Source organism: Oncorhynchus clarkii, chromosome 16 (assembly GCF_045791955.1).
Source record: "Oncorhynchus clarkii lewisi isolate Uvic-CL-2024 chromosome 16, UVic_Ocla_1.0, whole genome shotgun sequence".
In the NCBI taxonomy this organism is placed as follows: domain Eukaryota; kingdom Metazoa; phylum Chordata; class Actinopteri; order Salmoniformes; family Salmonidae; genus Oncorhynchus; species Oncorhynchus clarkii.
Genome location: NC_092162.1, coordinates 52402721 through 52423358, shown reverse-complemented (window position 1 = coordinate 52423358; position 20638 = coordinate 52402721). Strand labels below are relative to the sequence as shown.

At 41.8% G+C, this 20638-nt stretch overlaps 1 protein-coding gene across 5 annotated transcripts in view; it reads right to left on the bottom strand.

The window, feature by feature from the left end:
* LOC139368705 (DNA (cytosine-5)-methyltransferase 3B-like) overlaps window positions 1-20638 on the bottom strand; it is a 62452-nt gene that overhangs the window by 14177 nt on the left and 27637 nt on the right. For all 5 annotated transcript variants that reach the window (XM_071107970.1, XM_071107973.1, XM_071107969.1 and 2 more), the window contains exons 7-16: window positions 20140-20298; window positions 17656-17763; window positions 15868-16009; window positions 13777-13899; window positions 13399-13443; window positions 13195-13274; window positions 2191-2303; window positions 1630-1813; window positions 1334-1418; window positions 700-845 (exon numbers count right to left, since the gene is read on the bottom strand). In XM_071107970.1, the coding sequence (XP_070964071.1) occupies window positions 700-845; window positions 1334-1418; window positions 1630-1813; window positions 2191-2303; window positions 13195-13274; window positions 13399-13443; window positions 13777-13899; window positions 15868-16009; window positions 17656-17763; window positions 20140-20298 (1185 nt within the window). The remainder of the gene's footprint in view (window positions 1-699; window positions 846-1333; window positions 1419-1629; window positions 1814-2190; window positions 2304-13194; window positions 13275-13398; window positions 13444-13776; window positions 13900-15867; window positions 16010-17655; window positions 17764-20139; window positions 20299-20638) is intronic.

Here is a 20638-nt window from a genome sequence, read left to right as displayed (position 1 = left end):
CTCTGCCACTGTGGCGGAGTGTTGTGTTTAGCTATGACTTGGGAGTAGAGGGGGAAGTTGTGTTTTGTTATGAACAGGGATGCAAGCTGGGTGGATAAAGGTTTGTGTGGTTAATGTTGTGTGTTGCTGTATTGTGTGTGTGTGTGTTGTGTTGAAGCACTCAAAAGAGCCCTCAAGAGCCCATGTGTCTGTATATGTTTCATTGTGGATCCACAAAGTAGGGTAGGAGAGCATTCACTAGAACTATAACAAGTGAAGCTCATTAAGCTACAATAAGGTACTACTGTCCTGTCTGGACAGGCAATAGCCCACAGAAACAGCAGTAAACGGGTGTGTCGTATGTGTAAATGTTTGCATTTCGAAAGACACTGAGGACTACTCCATGAGACATAAAGGCACTAGCCCTTGGTTCTTGGCAATTTATTCTCATATGATAAATAATATGAATAATGTAGACCAGTTCAGATGATAATCCTCAGATGTTGAATAAAGAGAAGGACCAGAAAGAAATGTTTCATGAAGCACCTGCTTTACACAACAACAACATCAGTCATTGGGGAAGGGATTGAACTTAGAACTATCCCTTCTCACTCCTCCCTCTATTTGACTTGACTCAGATTAAGTTTGCTCTGCCCATCCAGTTGTCAGTAATGCGAAGAGAGAAAGAGAAAGACAGGGAAGGAGATGTGTTCTGCTTACATTTTTTCTGGTGATGTTGCGCACGTCGTGCACGTACTGGATTCTTCCTTCATGTCGGACGACCCCCACCGATATGGAATCCTCACACACCTCTGATGCAATATAATGGTCCACTTTGAATCCTAGGTCTCGTAGCACTAAGTAGCCTAGAATCATGCACCCACACACATGGAAATATACAGTACCAGTCAGAAGTTCAGACACACCTACTCATTCAAGAGTTTTTCTACATTGTAGAACAATAGTGAAGACATCAAACTATGAAATAACACACATGGAATCATGTAGTAAGCAAAAATGTGTTTGACAAATCAAAATATGTTTTATATTCTTCAAAGTAGCCACCCTTTGCCTTGATGAAAGCTTTGCACACTCTTGGCATTGCACACAACTTGCAAGCACCCGGCCCGACACAAGGAGTCGCTAGAGCGCAATGGGACAAGGAAATCCCGGCCGGCCAAACCCTCCCTTAACCTGGACGACGCTGGGCCAATTGTGCGCCGCCTCACTGGTCTCCAGCTCGAACCCGGGTCTGTAGTGACGCCTCAAGCATTGTGATGCAGTGCCTTAGACCGCTGCACCACTCGGGAGGCCCTCTGAATATTACACTTGACACCTACGTGCACACACTTACCAGTGGCGATGCCATCAAACAATGAGAGCACACGGATGGGGTGCCGCTGTTCTGCAGGGACAGCCCGGTAGATATTTGGGCTTTCCTGAGAAACATATAGACCAAATCACAATGTTTATATAAACAACCACATCTATGTAGTAATGTTGCTATGAGTGGAACCCTGAGGTTTTCCAGACCCTGTGACCCGAGCAAGGAGAATGGCAGGCCCTAGATGCTGTATGAGATAAATTGGTTTGTGATCAGTATTGTGACAAGGGCCAATGTGAGGAGTTAAGTATCTTGATGGGACTCACAAACTCCTGGCCGTTGTCGTTGATAAAGAACTCCTGCAGCTTCATGCTCCAATTGTGGCGTTGTTTGAGCACACCGTAGGGCTGCAGGGGCTGGCACATGTAGCAGCGCCATGGGTCCAGGTTACGGGCACTGTTCGACGCCCCAGCGCCCACCAGAATGTCCAGGCATTCTACACAGAAACACCTGCATGGGGAGGAAGGAGACAGATGGAGATGTGTGAAATAAGGTTGAGGGGGAAGGAGGGGAGAGAGGGAGGTGGATGAATAAGGGAGGGGATAGGGGGGAGAGACAGATGGAAAGCAACGATAGGAGGCAGGAGGAACTAGTGGTAAAAAAAGGTGACACGAGAGAAAAAAAATACTTCTAATCAACAGGTGAAAGAAAGTAGAAGCTGACTGAACATACAGAAGTTAAAAATTAACTAATATACAGTAGATACAGTCTGTGTTCCCTATATAGTGCACTACTTAGTAGTTGACAATAAAGGGAAAAGGGTGTCAGTTGGAACACACTCAGTAGAATACAGAGTTACAGTTGAAGAAGTGAGTGTTGAGTCCCACCTGCAGCAGTTGGCGTTCCCACACAGTAACACCTCGCGGCCCCCGCAGCACACGGTACAGTACGATTGGTAGCCATCGTCATCATACATGTAGGAGATCTCAAGATACACGTCCTAACACACACAAAGATAAACACTAATTAACAACAATATCCAGATGCCAGTGTTCTACATACTGGCAAACAGAACCACATTTTCAAAATGCAAATTCTTGGCACCAGGATTAACTAGGTGCATGTCTGGTGAGCCAGGAGATCAGACAAGAATGTGAATGCAAACAGGACCGGCCCTCACATTAGGCCCTCACATTAGGCCCTCACATTAGGCAGGATTAAGCGGCCGCCAGGGGCTGAAGATTGATGAGGGCAGCATTTTCCGAGCTAAACTGACCAAGACGTGTGGTTGACAAATTACATATTTACCTGATCTATTTGATATTAAAGGTTAACAATTAATATTTAACTAATAGTAAGACATTTCTGTCCTACTAGTGTCTGTTTTTATGGTCTCCACTCTAATTCCCTGTTGCTAATCTGGGTGTATGGTCACCAGAGATGGCTTGACCTGACAAATGAATTAAACACTACATTACATAGACAACAATGTGTTTTACTAGAGATGGATTGTTCTACTCCCAAGATCTCATTGTCTCAAAATCATCCTGGCAACTGGGAAACTAATCCAGGGGTTAAGACAACAACCCCATGCAGATGAGGACAGGATGAACCCAGAGTGGCTTATAATGTCCTAATCTGCATGGGAGTGTAAAGACTGACGCTGGAGTCGAGAAGCAGGTACGAGGAGTCAACATTTAATTAGGGACAGACATGGAACAGGACATTAACAGCTTCAGAACTGGGTAAAACACAGACGTAAGACAATGAATGCAGTGGCGGGGAACAGAGATGGGGAACTGACAAATATAGGAGAGGTAATAAACAGGTGATTGAGTCCAGGTGAGTCCAATAAATCGCTGATGCGCGTGATGAGGGAAGACAGGTGTGTGTAACGATGGTGGCAGGAGTGTGTAATGCTGGGGAGCCTGGCAACCTCGAGCACCAGGGGGAAGAGCAGGAGCAGGCTTGACAGGGAGGTGTGGAACCAACCATGAGTGAGCATTCTTAGTGTCAGCTATATAAAGAACTCTGCATTTGTGTAAAGGTTAGGCTACTCAGCCCAAAGGTCAAAACTGTGGGATAGTCTCATTACTGCAATAATGAATCGATAGTAAATAAAGATGATTGTTTGAAGAAATGACAGTCTTTCTCAGTATGAATTTCCACCTCCAACAACACATAACGTAATTCTGCCCCAAAACAATGAAAACATAAATACAGGCAAGTGTCTGGAACTCTATATCGGAGGGATGCAACACCATTCTTCCACGAGAAATTCTATCATTTGGTGTTTTGTTGGTGGTGGTGGAAAAAGTTGTCTCAGGCTCCGCTCCAGAATCTCACATAACTGTTCAATTAGGTTGAGATCTGGTGACTGAGACACACAAACACACACAATTATTTGTGATTAATTGTGATTATCAGTTGCAATTTTCAAACACTTGGTTGAAAACTTGGTAATTCTGTCAGACATGGTTAAAACAAGAGTCAGGGTCTCTCTAAAATGAGATTATATGAATTTATACAAACTGTGCTAACTGAACGCAAAACCAACACTGTTTTATTTACCTTTTTAAAATACTGCCATACCACTGAAAATGCGCCCTTCTTCTAGCAACAATCATGTTTCCGACACTTACTCTGCACTCAGGTTTTTAGACAGAAATACATTATTTACATAAGTATTCAGACCTTTTGCTATGCGACTCGAAATTAAGCTCAGGTGCATCCTGTTACCATTAATCATCCTTGAGATGTGTCTACAGCTTGATTGGAGTCCACCTGTGGTAAATTCAATTGATTGGACATGATTTGGAAAGGCACACACCTGTCTATATAAAGGTCCCACAGTTGACAGTGCATGTCAGAACAAAAACTAAGCCATGAGGTCGAAGGACTTGTCCGTAGAGCTCCATGACAGGATTGTGTCGAGGCACTGCTCTGGTGAAGGGTACCAAACATTTCTGCAGCATTGAAGGTCCCCAATAACACAATGGCCTTCATCATTCTTAAATAGAAGAAGTTTGGAACCCCCAAGACTCTTCCTAGAGCTGGCCGCCCGGCCAAATTGAGAGAAGAAGGGAGAAGGGCCTTGGTCAGGGAGGTGACCAAGAACCCAAAGGTCACTCTAACAGAGCTCTAGAGTTCCTCTGTGGAGATGGGAGATCCTTCCAGAAGGACAACCATCTCTGCAGCACTCCACCATTTAGGCTTTTATGTTAGAGTGGCCAGACGGAAGCCACTCCTCAGTAAAAGGCACATGCCAGGCCGCTAGGAGTTTTTCAAAAGGTACCTAAAGACTCTCAGACCATGAGAAACAAGATTCTCTGGTCTGACGAAACCAAGATTGAGCTCTTTGGCCTGAATGCTAAGCGTCACGTCTGGAGGAAACCTAGCACCATCCCTATGGTGAAGCATGGTGGTGGCAACATCATGCTGTGGGGACTGTGGAAGCCTAGTCAAGATTGAGGGAAAGAAGAACGGAGTAAAGTACAGAGAGATCCATGATGAAAACCTGCTCCAGAGCACTCAGGACCTCAGACTGGGGTGAAGGTTCATCTTCCAACAGGACAACGACACTAAGCACACAGCCAAGACAATGCAGGAGTGGTTTCGGGATAAGTCTCTGAATGTCCTTGAGTGGCCCAGCCAGAACCCGGACTTGAACATCTCTGGACAGACCTGAAAATAGCTGTGCAGCGACGCTCTCCGTCCAACCTGACAGAGGTTGAGAAGATCTGCAGAGAAGGATGGGAGAAACTCCCCAAATACAGGTATGCCAAGCTTGTAGCGTCATACCCAAGAAGACTCAAGGCTGTAATCGCTGCCAAAGGTGCTTCAACAAAGTTCTGAGTAAAGGGTCTAAATACTTTTGTAAATGAGATATTAAAAAAATCAAATACATTTGCAAAAATGTAAAAATAAAAAAAACTGGTTTTGCTTTGTCATTATAGGGTATTGTGTGTAGATTGATCCCATTTAGAATAAGGCTGTAATGTAGCAAACTGTGGAGAAAGTCAAGGGGCCTGAATACTTTACAAATGCACTGTATATATGTATATTGATAGACTTTCCATATCGGTGCCTATCACTAATAGTATGCTATTACGTCCCCAATTTGTTTTACACTACCCAAAGGGAAATCTACTTGCTTTGAGATGAAATATGTTAAATTATGCTTATGGTGGCACAATGCGCTGGATGATGGCATGCAATAGCGCTCTGTTGTTCATGACAACTGACCTCTGTTCTGAGACCAGTGACTTGGCAGGTGTTGTCCACGTACACTATATATACAAAAGTATGTGGACACCCCTTCAAATTAGTGAATTTGGCTACTTCAGCCACACTCATTTTTGACAGGTGTATAAATATCAAGCACACAGCCAAGCAATCTCCATAGCCAAACATTGGCAGTCGAATGGCCTTACTAAAAAGCTCAGAGACTTTCAACGTGGCATAGGATGACACCTTTCCAACAAGTCAGTTCGTCAAATTTCTGCCCTGCCAGTTACCCTGGTCAACTGTAAGTGCTGTTATTGTGATTATTATTTCCATTGCAAAAATTTCTAACAACTTGTTTTTTCTTTGTCATTGTGGGGTATTGTGTGTAGATTTATGAGGGGGGAAAAACGATTTAATCAATTTTAGAATAAGGCTGTAACGTAACAAAATGCAAAAAGTCTGAATACTTTCCAAATGCGCTGTATAAAGGACAAATTGGTAATACCAAAACTGTAAATTGGTGCATGTCATTCTCCTTATTTAAATTGTTACTAAAGCCAGAAACAATCTCTTTATTATGTTTTGTCTAGGCGACAGAACGATTTTCAAATTGGTTTCAAATTCTCTCATCCATAAAAACACACAGATATCAGTTATATTAGCCTACCTTTAAAAAAATGAATATTAAAGCCATATCAGGTGTTGTTATTTCATCTTGATCATCTGCGTAAACAAGCACATTTGCAACATTCTTTCTTCTATTAGGCTACTTTCTGACAGTATCAGACAAAAACAAGTGATAGGATTTACTGGGGGGGAGGGGCTGATCCAAATCTAAGTGTCAGGGAAAAAATGCCCCACTCTTCCCAACATTACAACTATTTTCACAGGACCCTGCCCTTGTACTGTAAAATAAATGGAATACCCCACCCCCGGGATGGCACAATAAAGTCGGGGACTTATTTCCATGATGGTCCTTTTTTTTTTTTTTTTTTTTTTTTTACATAAACACACATACAATTACATAGAAACAGACATTACAAAGAGACGAAAAATGCTCAACCTTCAGATGAGCATGAGGGGGGAGTTTAAGTACCATTCTTACAAGCTTGTTTGGCTGGTAGCTTATTCTTTAAATATTTGGGGCTGCTGGTGAACCATGATGTGCAGGCATCATCAAAGTGACACAGGACTAGCGCACTTGCCAGAGTCTCTATAGTGTCTATAGCTAGGTTTCCAACCAATTGGCGATAGATTTTCATGTGAATATAAAACAATCTTCCTAAAAACAATATGCCATTTCAGAGTTTCTCTTTGGAAAATTTGGCGCCAGACAACTTGACAGGGAAGACTTAAATTCACCTGACATTTGACAAATTTTATAGACATCCATAAGCATTCAGATCAGACTAAGCGCCATCAAAAAATGAGGGATGTTGGCCAAATGAGCCATATTTACGTGTCCTTAAAAACAGCTATAACAAATTACAAAAACACTATTCCTTGTGTTTCGATGTGTAGCATATGTAAAACTTTATAGCCACATTTTTTATTGGTTTTTAGGCTACTTTCCTAAAATAATATTTGTCCACCTCACGGTTCAGCTGTCAGAGATTTGAGCACTAAATGCATCATGGAATTGCATGCATATGCCTATAGGCTTAGGTGTCCACTGTATGATATTAATATGTTTATAAATATATACAGTACCAGTCAAAAGTTTGGACATCTACTCATTCAAGGGTTTTTCTTTATTTTTACTATTTTCTACATTGTAGAATAATAGTGAAGACACCAAAACTATGAAATAACACATATTAAATCATGTAGTAACCAAAAAACTGTTAAACAAATCAGATACATTTTTGATGACAGCTTTGCACACTCTTGGCATTCTCTCAACCAGCTTCATGAGGTAGTCACCTGGAACACATTTAAATTAACAGGTGTGCCTTGTTAAAAGTTAATTTGTGGAATTTCTTTCCTTCTTAATACGTTGAGTAAAATCAGTTGTGTTGTGATAAGGTAGGGTTGGTAGACAGAAGATAGCCCTATTAGGTAAAATACCAAGTCCATATTATGGCAAGAACTGCTCAAATAAGCAAAGAGCAACTACAGTCCATCATTACTTTAAGACATGAAGGTCAGTCAATCAGGAAAACATGCACCCTACCCAAAGCAACAAAAACAAGTTTGACAACCCTCCCCTATTTTGGACCACCCCTCCAACCCCAGTAAATTTAGATCTGTCCCTTAGTAACTCAAGTGTAGTCTGCCTTAGCTTAATCAGAAAAAGAACGATGGCTGACTTGGTGGGAAAGAAAAGCATGACTTTGCCTGTATGGCAGTTCTTCAATTTCAGGCCGAATTATAAAGTTGAGCCAGCAGACCTGACCGAATTCTTGTAGACTATGCTAACAGATTATCAGGGCAAGGGATGGGCAGACTACAAACCTCCATTAACATTTACAAGTCCATCATCCTGCTGAGTTCGCTTCTCTGGGCAGAAAAGGTAAACATGCTGGAGTTTGCCAAAAACATTTAGGTAGGCCTAAGAAATGGTAAAAACAACTAGGCCTAATGGTTCCTCATTGCACCTTTTTATTTAATTTTAAATGGATATATTCAAATAAAGATGCATCTTATTCGAAAGACATAGCCTATAGGATAGGCTAAAATATTCTGTCAAACCTTGAAAGGCTTATTTGCACAAAAATAAGTTATTTTCATACTTAATTTGTTTAGGCAGTTTATTTATTTTGTCATTTGTAGGCATATATTTAGGATTTGTACAGTTCAATAGGCGGGAGATAAATCCCAATTGCCTGTTGCACAATTCAAGGACATCAATAAACACTTTGACAATATTATAAATATTAGTTTATAAGTTTAACTTGTCAAAGAAATGTTTAGCCTACTGCAACTTTTATTGACAGTAGCCTATGTGCAGGCCTAAAGCCTATTATTGGCTGTTTGGTTTGCAAGGAAGGATTTTCAGGATTGTTTAAACTTAGCCTGGTCTCATACACTAGATGTAACATAGTAAATCGGGGGCACTCAAATTACTATGATATGCTACGTTTGGTTAGATAACGTAAAAACGAACCCAAAGTGTGCGAGTTCGAATCTCATCACGGACAACTTTAGCATTTTAGCAACTTTTCAACTACTTACAACTTTTTAGCTACTCTGCAACTACTTAGCATGTTAGCTAATCCTTCACCTAACCCTAACCCTTTAACCTAACTCCTAAACTTAACCCTAACCTTAGTCCTAACCCTTAGCCTAGCTAATGTTAGCCACCTAGCTACAATTAGTAACATATCATAAGTTTTGCAAATTCTCAACATATTGTAAAATTGAGGCAAATTTGTAACATTTTTCAAACCAAGTAAAGACAAGGATGATCAAATGCACTTGAAAGATGGGTGGAACACAAAGAATTTCTAAAAAGACCAACACCAGCAGAAACCTCAAACATATCCAGAGCTGAAATACTGCTGAATGTGAATTGCGAGATACCAATAAAAGCTGCAATTAAACTACAAAAGAGTGGAAAGGCAGCTGGAGCCGACAACATTCCATCGGAGGCCTTTGAGGCGATATCAACGCATCTACAGACATGCTCTATGAGGGGTCTGGGAAAAGGAGAAAACACCCAAAGAATGGGCTGAGGGGCACATTGTCAAGCTTCCGAAAAACGACCTAATGGAATGCAGGAATTACTAAGGGATTACTCTGTCTATACCCTGCAAAATCCTGAATAGGATCATCCTCATGCGCCTTCAAAAAGCTGATCAGGGACCAGCAGGCCAGGTTTAGGAAAGACAGAATGTACGGACCACATGGAAACACTACGCATCATCATAGAACAATCAATAGCTAGACGATTATGGCCAAAATATCATATTATATTTTTCAACTAAAAGTTGATCTCATTTGAGATCATTTCCACACTGCAAGATATGGGCAAAAAAAGACATGCTCCGAAACTTTAGCGACTACTAAGTATTTTTGGGCTAGATGTGTCAATGTGTAGTTCATGTATGCATAATATATGACCAGAATTACTGTTTTACCTCAAATAGCCACGAAATCCCTAGTTTGATAGCAACTGTTTTTCTGGAAGCTGTGCTGCACCATTTTCCCCCACGTTTCCGAGCCCCTAGCAATTCGAGTTCAACCAATGAGCTTCAGCTTCTAGCTATATGAGTGACAGCTAGCAAGATGCACATGATACACACACAGAAGAGCGAGAGAGAGCAATGACATAGTGCACATACAGTGGGGAGAACAAGCATTTGATACACTGCCGATTTTGCAGTGTACATGTACAGGTCTGTAATATTTATCGTAGGTACACTTCAACTGTGAGAGACGGAATATAAAACAAAAATCCAGAAAATCACATTGTATGATTTTTAAGTAATTCATTTGCATTTTATTGCATGACATAAGTATTTGATCACCTACCAACCAGTAAGAATTCCGTCTCTCACAGACCTGTTAGTTTTTCTTTAAGAAGCCCTCCTGTTCTCCACTCATTACCTGTATTAACTGCACCTGTTTGAACTTGTTACCTGTATAAAAGACACCTGTCCACACACTCAATCAAACAGACTCTAACCTCTCCACAATGGCCAAAACCAGAGAGCTGTGTAAGGAAATCAGGTATAAAATTGTAGACCTGCACAAGGCTGGGATGGGCTACAGGACAATAGGCAAGCAGCTTGGTGAGAAGGCAACAACTGTTGGCGCAATTATTAGAAGTTCAAGATGACGGTCAATCATCCTCGGTCTGGGGCTCCATGCAAGATCTCACCTCGTGGGGCTATAATCCAAGTTTATCATTTTAAAAGGCTGATTAATCATTAGATAACCCTTTTGCAATTATGTTAGCACTGTTGAAAACTGTTGTTCTATTAAAGAAGCAATAAAACTGTCCTTCTTTAGACTAGTTGAGTATCTGGAGCATCAGCATTTGTGGGTTCGATTACAGGCTCAAAATGACCAGAAACTAAACACTTTATTTTGAAACTAACTCGTTAGTCTGTTCTTAAACTTGGATTAGCTAACACAATGTGCCATTGGAACACAGGAGTGATGGTTGCTGATAATGGGCCTCTACGCCTATGTAGATATTCCATAAAAAAATCAAGACTTTTTCAGCTACAATAGTCATTTACAACATTAACAATGTCTACACTGTATTTCTGATACATTTATGTTATTATGTTATATGTTAATTGACAAAAAACGTGTTTTTTTCAAAAACAATGACCTTTCTAAGTGACCCCAAACGGTGGTGTACATATACCCCCAAAAATTACTTAAGTACTTTATACCACTGTCTGGTCGTAACGGTATTGTTTATTGTTGTTCTTAAAATTTGAATTCTATATTGCTCCAAATTTGCACACACCCCATGTTCCATAACATTGTCATGGAAAATATGAATTATGTTTCCAACTACCAATCAGTCAGTAACTGCGCCTTAAATCCAGTTGCATATTGAACGTTGAGATTTCTGAATGGCCAGTCTCTTTGGCAAATAACAGGAGTGTTAGCTAAAAAGACTGGTACCCAGACTGATCTATTGGACTGGAGGTATTCGATAGAAGCAGCCAGCCAAGCCTGGTATCGATGCCTCTAGTCCAGGGGTACCAACCTTTTATTTTTTTTACCCCTTTTTCGTGGTATCTAATTACTAGTTAACAGTCTTGTCCCATCGCTGCAACTACCGTACGGACTCGGGAGAGGCGAAGGTCGAGAGCCATGTGTCCTCCGAAACACAACCCAGCCAAGCCGCACTACTTCTTAACACAATGCCCGCTTAACCCGGAAGCCAGCGGCACCAATGGGTCTGAGGAAACACTGTACACCTGGTGACCATGTCAGCATGCATTGCGCACGGCCCACCACAGGAGTCGCTAGTGCGCGATGGTAAGAGGACATCCCTGCCGGCCAAACCCTCCCCTAACCCGGACCACGCTGGTCCAATTGTGTGCCGCCCCATGGGACTCCCGGCTGCAACAGAGCCGGGAGCAACAGAGCCTGAACTCGAACCAGGATCTCTAGTGGCACAGTTGGCAGACCACTGCGCCACTCGGGAGGCCTGTTACCAACCTTTGAGTCAAGATCACTTTTGGAGTCAAAAGGCAAGCCGAGATCTACGGCTCAGATTTATTTTTAAACATGACAAAAAAATAGAACCCTATGCAACATTAACCTAATAAAGATAGTTCTGTAGAAATGAGGTTTGTGCATTAGGCCTAATACATTATCACAGCATATTGGCTATTTGATTGGGCTGCCAATATTGTTAATCAGACCATATTATATTTCAAAACTCGAGCTTGATAACAAAATAGATCAGTTGTTGTATCACTTGCGAGGCACAGCTGAGCATAAATTTAAATAATTCCCTTTTTTATTTTACTGGACTGATGGTACCTGCATCTGATGGTCAGTCTCAGCGGAGGGAGAGAGCAGCAGAGGGTTCGCCTCTCACGTTCCCTGCTCTCTCCTTTCCTCCGGTGAGATTGACCAGAGAGAGGGGACACCGTCTTCCACCTGGTGGCGAGACTAGAGTCGCACCACATTATTTCTGACTTGTGCACAAATTCATGTTGTTCCTATGATGAAAGAAAGTGAAATATTCCTCGATATTAAAATAGACACGATCTGCTAATAATAAAAACACAGGCCTATCGATACACTTGGATACTCATTGATTGCAGCTGCAGTGCTAGTTGTAGCATGAGTGGAAGTAGGGCGTTTTATGTTTTGTAAAAGTGTTGAATAAAAACAGTGTTGACAGTGCTGAATAAACAAACAAACAAACTCATAAAAATATTAGCTCTGTGCTGTATTTGTTGACAGTTTCTCTCTGGTCATGGTTTTAAAAGTTATAAAATCTCACATAGGAGGATATCAAACTTTGCCGTGGGATCGTGGAAGCTGTAGGCACGGTGATTTGAGCTATCTGATTGGCCAGCGCAGTAAGCACACTTGATTTAGTTATCCTGGTCCACCGGGTAGGTGGAGTTTGTCCCTTCAGACAAATTAAATGGTTCAAAATGGGAACACTTTGCCTACCCAGTGTGCAGGGTTTCTGATTAAAGTGCACCTACCACTAACAGCGCAGGACAAATTGAAACAAAGTAGGAGCGCAAGGATTTCTCGCTGGAATTTCTACAGAAATGTTTGGTGATTGACTAGGAATGCCTTGAAGATTGACCAGTTGGTCGACCGGTTGGTGACCACTGCTCTAGTCCCTTACACAACAAAGAGAGGCAAGCCCAGGCATTGACAACTCTAAAATTTTGAACACAGTGGCTCTATTGACAGAATAGCTCTAGATGGCTATTGTGGAAATCCTGCTTCCAGAGAGCAGCACAAACACATTAATACACATTTTGACACATCGTAGGGCTCGGAGTGGATTAAATATTTAGGTAGGTAGGTAAATGTCTGCATGTCATTCACCTCAGGGTGTCCTGCTTTTTTCAACAATTATTTTCTACTCTACAAGTACAACGTGGGATCTACTGTATAGTCAGTGGGTGTTGTAAGGATGGTTGAGTGAGAGTGATGACAGTTAAAGATAATATTGGTGTATTTCTTGGGAGTATGCCGTTTCTGACTGAGAGAAGTGCACTAACCTTGCATGCTTGGCAAAGGCCTCCTTCAAAAAGTGGATGGAAGGTTGCCGCTCGTGTTTTCCCACATGAGAGGCAAAACTCTGCCAGAAAAAAGACAGGTAGATAAAGTCTTCAGACTAAAGCACTTTTCGCAGTTTATGTTCCATAGCTACATCAATTAGAGATCTTTTTTGAGAAATGTCCAAAACTAAAATGAGAACATACCTTCTATACTTCTGTTATTCTTCAAAACTTCATGCACCATTTGTTCTGAAGGGCAGAGAGGATACACAGAGAGAGACACACACATCCAAGTCAATAATCAAGACAGGTCTTGAGACACATGAACAATAACATACTACCGTATAGTAATAAAGAACAATCTTAAGGGAATTAGCTACATATGTTTGAAACAGACAACTCCAGGTTCGTATTCATTAGGGCATAACATTTGAAATCGTTTTGCAACAGAAATGGGAAATGAATGTTTCTTATAGGACAAATCTAAGTAGTCCCTCCCTGTTTCAGTCTGTTTTCTTCTGTTTGGTGCCTAATGAATATGACCCTGGTACCCCAGGTTGACCCGTTTGGTTGACCTCTGACCTCTACTGTAGACCTCCTCTGGGCTGCTCTTGGCCTTACAAAGGCTGATGCGGGGCCTCTTGGTTGTGGGGAAATACTCTAGCAGACTGACGTCCAACACTTTGTGGTTTAACGGGTTGCTGTCTAGAGAGGACACATACAGAACAAAAACAACAGTCAAATTATAACACAGATTAAGTTATACCAGCTTACTTTCAGTGAGATAAAAAAAAGTTATACAACATTTTGTTTAGGCAAATGTTGTATTACTTTTTTAAATCTCACTGGCAGTAAATTATTGGCCAAGTAATATCGGGGTGAAAGTAAGCCGGGACAGACCGGTATGGAGTAGACGTTACGGCGTACCAGTATAACATGAGCCTATCACAATAATTAAAACAAAGATGCCAAGAAAACTGAAGGCAATTATAATATTATTTATCATTACTGCATGTCGGTTGCATGACAAATGAAAGAATGGACATGAAAACGTGTAGAATACACTCCAAAATGCAGTGTGGTTTGACGATAAAAGTTGCGAAGGCAGAGGTGAGTGTCAGAGACTGAGACTCTTGCGGACAGCAGTGGACGCATCATTTCAGGTTACAAGTGTAGGCCTAATGAATGTGTCACACCCTGATCTGTTTCACCTGTCCCTGTCTCCACCCCTCCAGGTGTTGCTTATTTTTCCTGGTGTATTTTTCCCTGTGCTTCCTGTCTCTCTGTGCCAGTTTGTCTTGTACGTCTTTCAAGTCAACTAGCGTGTTTTCCTGTACTCCTGCTTCTATTCTCTTTTTGCTAGTCCTCCCGGTTTTGACCCTTGCCTGTTTTCTGGACTCCGTACCCGCCTGCCTGCCCTGACCTCGAGCCTGCCTGCCACTCTGTACCTCCTGGACACTGAACTGGTTTTGACCTTTTGCCTGTCCATGACCACTCTCTTGCCTACTCCTTTTGGAACTAATAAATATCAAAGACTCAAACCATCTGCCTCCCGTGTCTGCATCTGGGTCTCGCCTTGTGCCCTTAAAGAATGACAATCACTGATGGTCATTCATTATACTTTTTGGTGTTTTGTAACAGATGTTTCTTTCCATGCCTGCCATTCTGGACCCTGACCTCCACCTGCCTTTGACCTGTCGTTTGCCTGCCCCTGTATTAGAAATAAACTTTTGTTTCTTCGACACTGTCTGCATCTGGGTCATACCTGAAACGTGATAACCAGGCTCTGAGGGTGGCCAGTGCTCTTCTGGCTGTGGACGTTGGAGATTGTAAGAGTACATGGCCATTCATGAAATGGTAGTTGCATAGTGCACTGTATGGATTTATTTTAGAGTGGATGAAGGTGAGCAGGTGGCTATTGAAGTGATTGTTTGAAAATTAGATGAAAACATTATGACTGTTTTTTGTTTATGCCACAAAATATAATCTTGACTATTAGTCCAGGCATCATATTAAGGGATTCATTCTATATACTTTCACACCTGGCTAATCCCCTGACAAACCCATGGAACCCTAACCAATGGAGTACTGTGGATGACATGAAGCATACTAGACAGGAGGCAACCCGTAACCACCCCGATGAAATAGTGTGTCAACATACAGTTAACAGACAATGTGCAAACAAAGACTGGGGGAGAAAGACAGAAAGACAAAGAGAAGGGCGAGTGTGGGAGATGCCAAGTAGAGACATAAATAAATTACGTAAGTATTCTAAAAACAGCTTATCAAGAAGCAAATTATTAGAATCCGTTGTGCTAGATTGTGGTTGGAGCTAAAAATTACAGGACGGTAGCTCTCCAGGAACAGGGTTGGAGAACCTGATCTAGAGAAAGTAACGGTGGAACTATTTTGAATCTGTCAGCAACTATTGTTCACAGCACTAACAGGGGCTATCGTTTAAGTTGGGTGCTATAACAGTGATACATTGGACTACAGATATGCTTCCTAGCTTATTCTAGCAAATTCACAACTATTGTATGATGTGAAAACTGAAAAAACGGCAGCTATCCCTTTAAGGGGCCCATAGTGGACAAGACTGGACAGAAGGGGGCCAGGAGAAAAACCCAGCAATGGCATTAAGACCTTATATTGACTTTGGTTAGTGAGTCTCACCAGGGTTCTCTGTGGGTTTGAGGCCCTCTTGGCCCTTAGGCAGGAAGCCCCCGTTGGCCCAGTCCAGCATGGGCTTGACCTGGTCCTCTGGCCCCTCTGACTCACACGGAGGGAATGGCTTCTCAGCACGCAGACTGGCCATCTGAGAGAGAGGGGGAAAGAGAGGAAAGGGAGGAGGTAGGGTTGTGGAAGAGGGAGAAAAGGTGTGGTGAGGGAAGGAGAGAAGGAGGGGAGGGAGAGGTAGGAGGTTAGATGGAAGATAGAGAGGTTGTAAATGAGAACTTGTTCTCAACCAGCCTACCTGGTTAAATAAAGGTGAAAAAAAGAATAATAATAATTTTAAAAAATACAATTGCTTGTGTGAGTATACCTTTTAGGGGAAATATTATAGGCCTATTTAACAATGAAAAGGAATTGTCTAAGTTAAATTAAAAAATCCATGTGACATTGTCACATACACATATATAACCTGACATTTGATATTCTTAATTTAATAAAACAACAAACTTTTAAATGTAGTTTGTATCCTCTTCACCCCATAAAAAACATATCCCACTTGTTGTGTCTGCCAATCAAAGCGGCACTACAGTCATAGAGGCTCCATGTGTAGCAAGTCAAGTGAGAGATCATTGTTATTTGTTGCTATTTGTAGACAAGGACAGGAAGCACAGCAAAATGTTGCCTCAATTAGCCTAGCTAGCTAGCTGGCTAGTTTAGGTAACTTCTCTTCTCCGATTTGATGCAGTCAACACAGGCACTGTCAGATGGGACTATAAATAACATATGGCATCAACAAGTTAGCGCGAGTTGACTAGGCTACATTGCATCTCTCTCTGCCTCTCCCTGTTTGCTCAGCACACCCCTTACACACACACTGGCACCTCCCCCCGCCTGCTTTGCTGCAGCAGAGTGCATTGCCTCTACCTTGCTGAGCAAGTGTTCAGGTTAAAAACATAGCGAAGTTAAGGAAACACATGTATTACGAAAATCTGAATACCCCCCCAAAAATGTATGATATTTTTCAAATAGTAACATTATTTCAAATTGCCATACCTACTGTCTGTCTGTTTGTCGGTATTGTGAAGTTATTAACAGGCCCTAGTATTGAGATCAAGGAAATGCAGGGAAATTCCCGGACCCTGTATTGACATTAAAAATTAATATACAGTACCAGTCAAAAGTTTGGACACACCTACTCATTCAAGGGTTTTTCTTTATTTTTACTATTTTCTACATTGTAGAATAATAGTGAAGACATCAAAACTATGAAATAACACATATGGAATCATGTAGTAACCAAAAAAAGTGTTAAACAAATCTAAATATATTTTATATTTGAGATTCTTCAAAGTAGCTACACTTTGCCTTGATGACAGCTTTGCACACTCTTGCACACTCTGTGGTAAATTCAATTGATTGGACATAGGGTTGTGGCGGTCACAAAAATGTAGTCAGCTGGTGATTGTCAAGCAAATAACTGTCGATCTCAAGGTAATTGACCATTAATTAACACACACTTATTTTTAATGCAATTCTAAAAATGGCTAAAAACCTGTTTCTGCTTTGTCATTAGGGGCTATTGTGTGTAGATTGATGATGGGAAGAAACGACTTAATCTATTTTAGAACAAGGCTGTAATGTAACAAAATGTGGAAAAAGTAAAGGGGTCTGAATACTTTCCGCACTGTAGAGTAACCAAACCCTCCCCCACACATCACACATATATACACACACACACAAATGAATCTCTACATTCTTCTTTGCCACCCTCCTCCTCCCCCTCCTTACCTCCAGTGTCTGGAAGATGGCCCTGCGGTAGGATGCCAGCTTGGCGTAGGAGGCTTGGTTGAAGAACTTGGGGAAAGCAGTGATGGAGTCCAGCTTGTCAGCTGAAACCTGGTGAGGATGATGTGTGGAAGCCAAGGACAAGACATTAGCCGGGGTAGATACAGTGCCTTGCGAAAGTATTCGGCCCCCTTGAACTTTGCGACCTTTTGCCACATTTCAGGCTTCAAACATAAAGATATAAAACTATTTTTTTGTGAAGAATCAACAACAAGTGGGACACAATCATGAAGTGGAACGACATTTATTGGATATTTCAAACTTTTTTAACAAATCAAAAACTGAAAAATTGGGCGTGCAAAATTATTCAGCCCCCTTAAGTTAATACTTTGTAGCGCCACCTTTTGCTGCGATTACAGCTGTAAGTCGCTTGGGGTATGTCTCTATCAGTTTTGCACATCGAGAGACTGACATTTTTTCCCATTCCTCCTTGCAAAACAGCTCGAGCTCAGTGAGGTTGGATGGAGAGCATTTGTGAACAGCAGTTTTCAGTTCTTTCCACAGATTCTCGATTGGATTCAGGTCTGGACTTTGACTTGGCCAGTCTTACACCTGGATATGTTTATTTTTGAACCATTCCATTGTAGATTTTGCTTTATGTTTTGGATCATTGTCTTGTTGGAAGACAAATCTCCGTCCCAGTCTCAGGTCTTTTGCAGACTCCATCAGGTTCTTCCAGAATGGTCCTGTATTTGGCTCCATCCATCTTCCCATCAATTTTAACCATCTTCCCTGTCCCTGCTGAAGAAAAGCAGGCCCAAACCATGATGCTGCCACCACCATGTTTGACAGTGGGGATGGTGTGTTCAGCTGTGTTGCTTTTACGCCAAACATAACGTTTTGCATTGTTGCCAAAAAGTTCAATTTTGGTTTCATCTGACCAGAGCACCTTCTTCCACATGTTTGGTGTGTCTCCCAGGTGGCTTGTGGCAAACTTTAAACAACACTTTTTATGGATATCTTTAAGAAATGGCTTTCTTCTTGCCACTCTTCCATAAAGGCCAGATTTGTGCAATATACGACTGATTGTTGTCCTATGGACAGAGTCTCCCACCTCAGCTGTAGATCTCTGCAGTTCATCCAGAGTGATCATGGGCCTCTTGGCTGCATCTCTGATCAGCCTTCTCCTTGTATGAGCTGAAAGTTTAGAGGGACGGCCAGGTCTTGGTAGATTTGCAGTGGTCTGATACTCCTTCCATGTCAATATTATCGCTTGCACAGTGCTCCTTGGGATGTCCAAAGCTTGGGAAATATTTTTGTATCCAAATCCGGCTTTAAACTTCTTCACAACAGTATCTCGGACCTGCCTGGTGTGTTCCTAGTTCTTCATGATGCTCTCTGCGCTTTTAACGGACCTCTGAGACTATCACAGTGCAGGTGCATTTATACGGAGACTTGATTACACACAGGTGGATTGTATTTATCATCATTAGTCATTTAGGTCAACATTGGATCATTCAGAGATCCTCACTGAACTTCTGGAGAGAGTTTGCTGCACTGAAAGTAAAGGGGCTGAATAATTTTGCACGCCCAATTTTTCAGTTTTTGATTTGTTAAAAAAGTTTGAAATATCCAATAAATGTCGTTCCACTTCATGATTTTGTCCCACTTGTTGTTGATTCTTCACAAAAAAATACAGTTTTATATCTTTATGTTTGAAGCCTGAAATGTGGCAAAAGGTCGCAAAGTTCAAGGGGGCCGAATACTTTCGCAAGGCACTGTATAGAAGGTTAAAAGCTCATTCATTGCTTTACTGTAAAACAAGGTCCATATTCACAAAGCGTCTCAGAGTAGGAGTGCTTAACTAGGATAAGGTGCCCCCTGTCCATGTAATGTTATTCTTTATGATCTACAAGAGGACTGATCATCAACCAGCACTCCTACTTTGTGTCGCATGAGCCTCGTTTACACCTTGCACTAATATGTGGGGTTCATGATCTTATCAATATGATCCAATCACTATCTAATCAAGGTTTATCTTTCATCCATCCACTGTGTCCGCATTTTGACCAGATTTCCTAGTCCCTCCCTGTATGCAATTTCTTTGCATTGAGATAATATGAATGTATTTATTTATTTTAAGAGACGATTATTGGTATCCAGATTTGTCTACACTTGATTGATTTCCAGACACAATGCTTGCCTGACTACCTCCAGATGTGGTCAGGAAGATCTGATCACAACCAGATCACAATTGTCTACACCTGTCTAAAAATGTGGGCACAATCAGAATGTGGACAAGATAACGTCAAAAGGATGAATGTTAGCCCCGGGTATAAAACGGGGCTTTGGTCAATGCTGACCCTGAAATATAGCAGACTTTATGACAGACATAACATCCAAAATGTTCCTCTCTGCCAAAACAATGATGGAGTGTTGTGATTGTTGTGAGTACACAGGGTGGGAACCATCCTCCTCAATTCTCACCTCAGAGAACTTGCCATCACCGAACCACTGCAGCCACCTCATGCCATGAGTGGCTTGTCGTTTGCCCGTGGCGCGCCAGGTGACCACGATGCCTGGCCACCAGGAGAACCCCTTGATCTTCCCCCACACCAGCTCTCCAATGCCAAAACCCTTGTTGTCCTGCGAGGGGAGAGGACGGGGGACAGTTTGAGAGGTAAAGAGGTGTGTGTGTGTGCAAAGTAGATTTGGAGTTTGAAACAGGTGGGTCTTTGACTCTAGGACATGTCAGCGCATAGACAATCCGCCAGGTGCACATCATTATAATGGATATACCACTGCTAGGGGACTGTGGGTTCCATTAGTCTTGTTGTGGATACAGGTTGACCTCCAAACACACATTACAAAGACTCAGTCTTACTATGAGACTATGTTATACTTCATTTACTTCATGTGCCACTGCCACTGACTAACCGCACACCACACAGCTCTGTAGACCTGTGAGGTTACAGACATCAAAGAC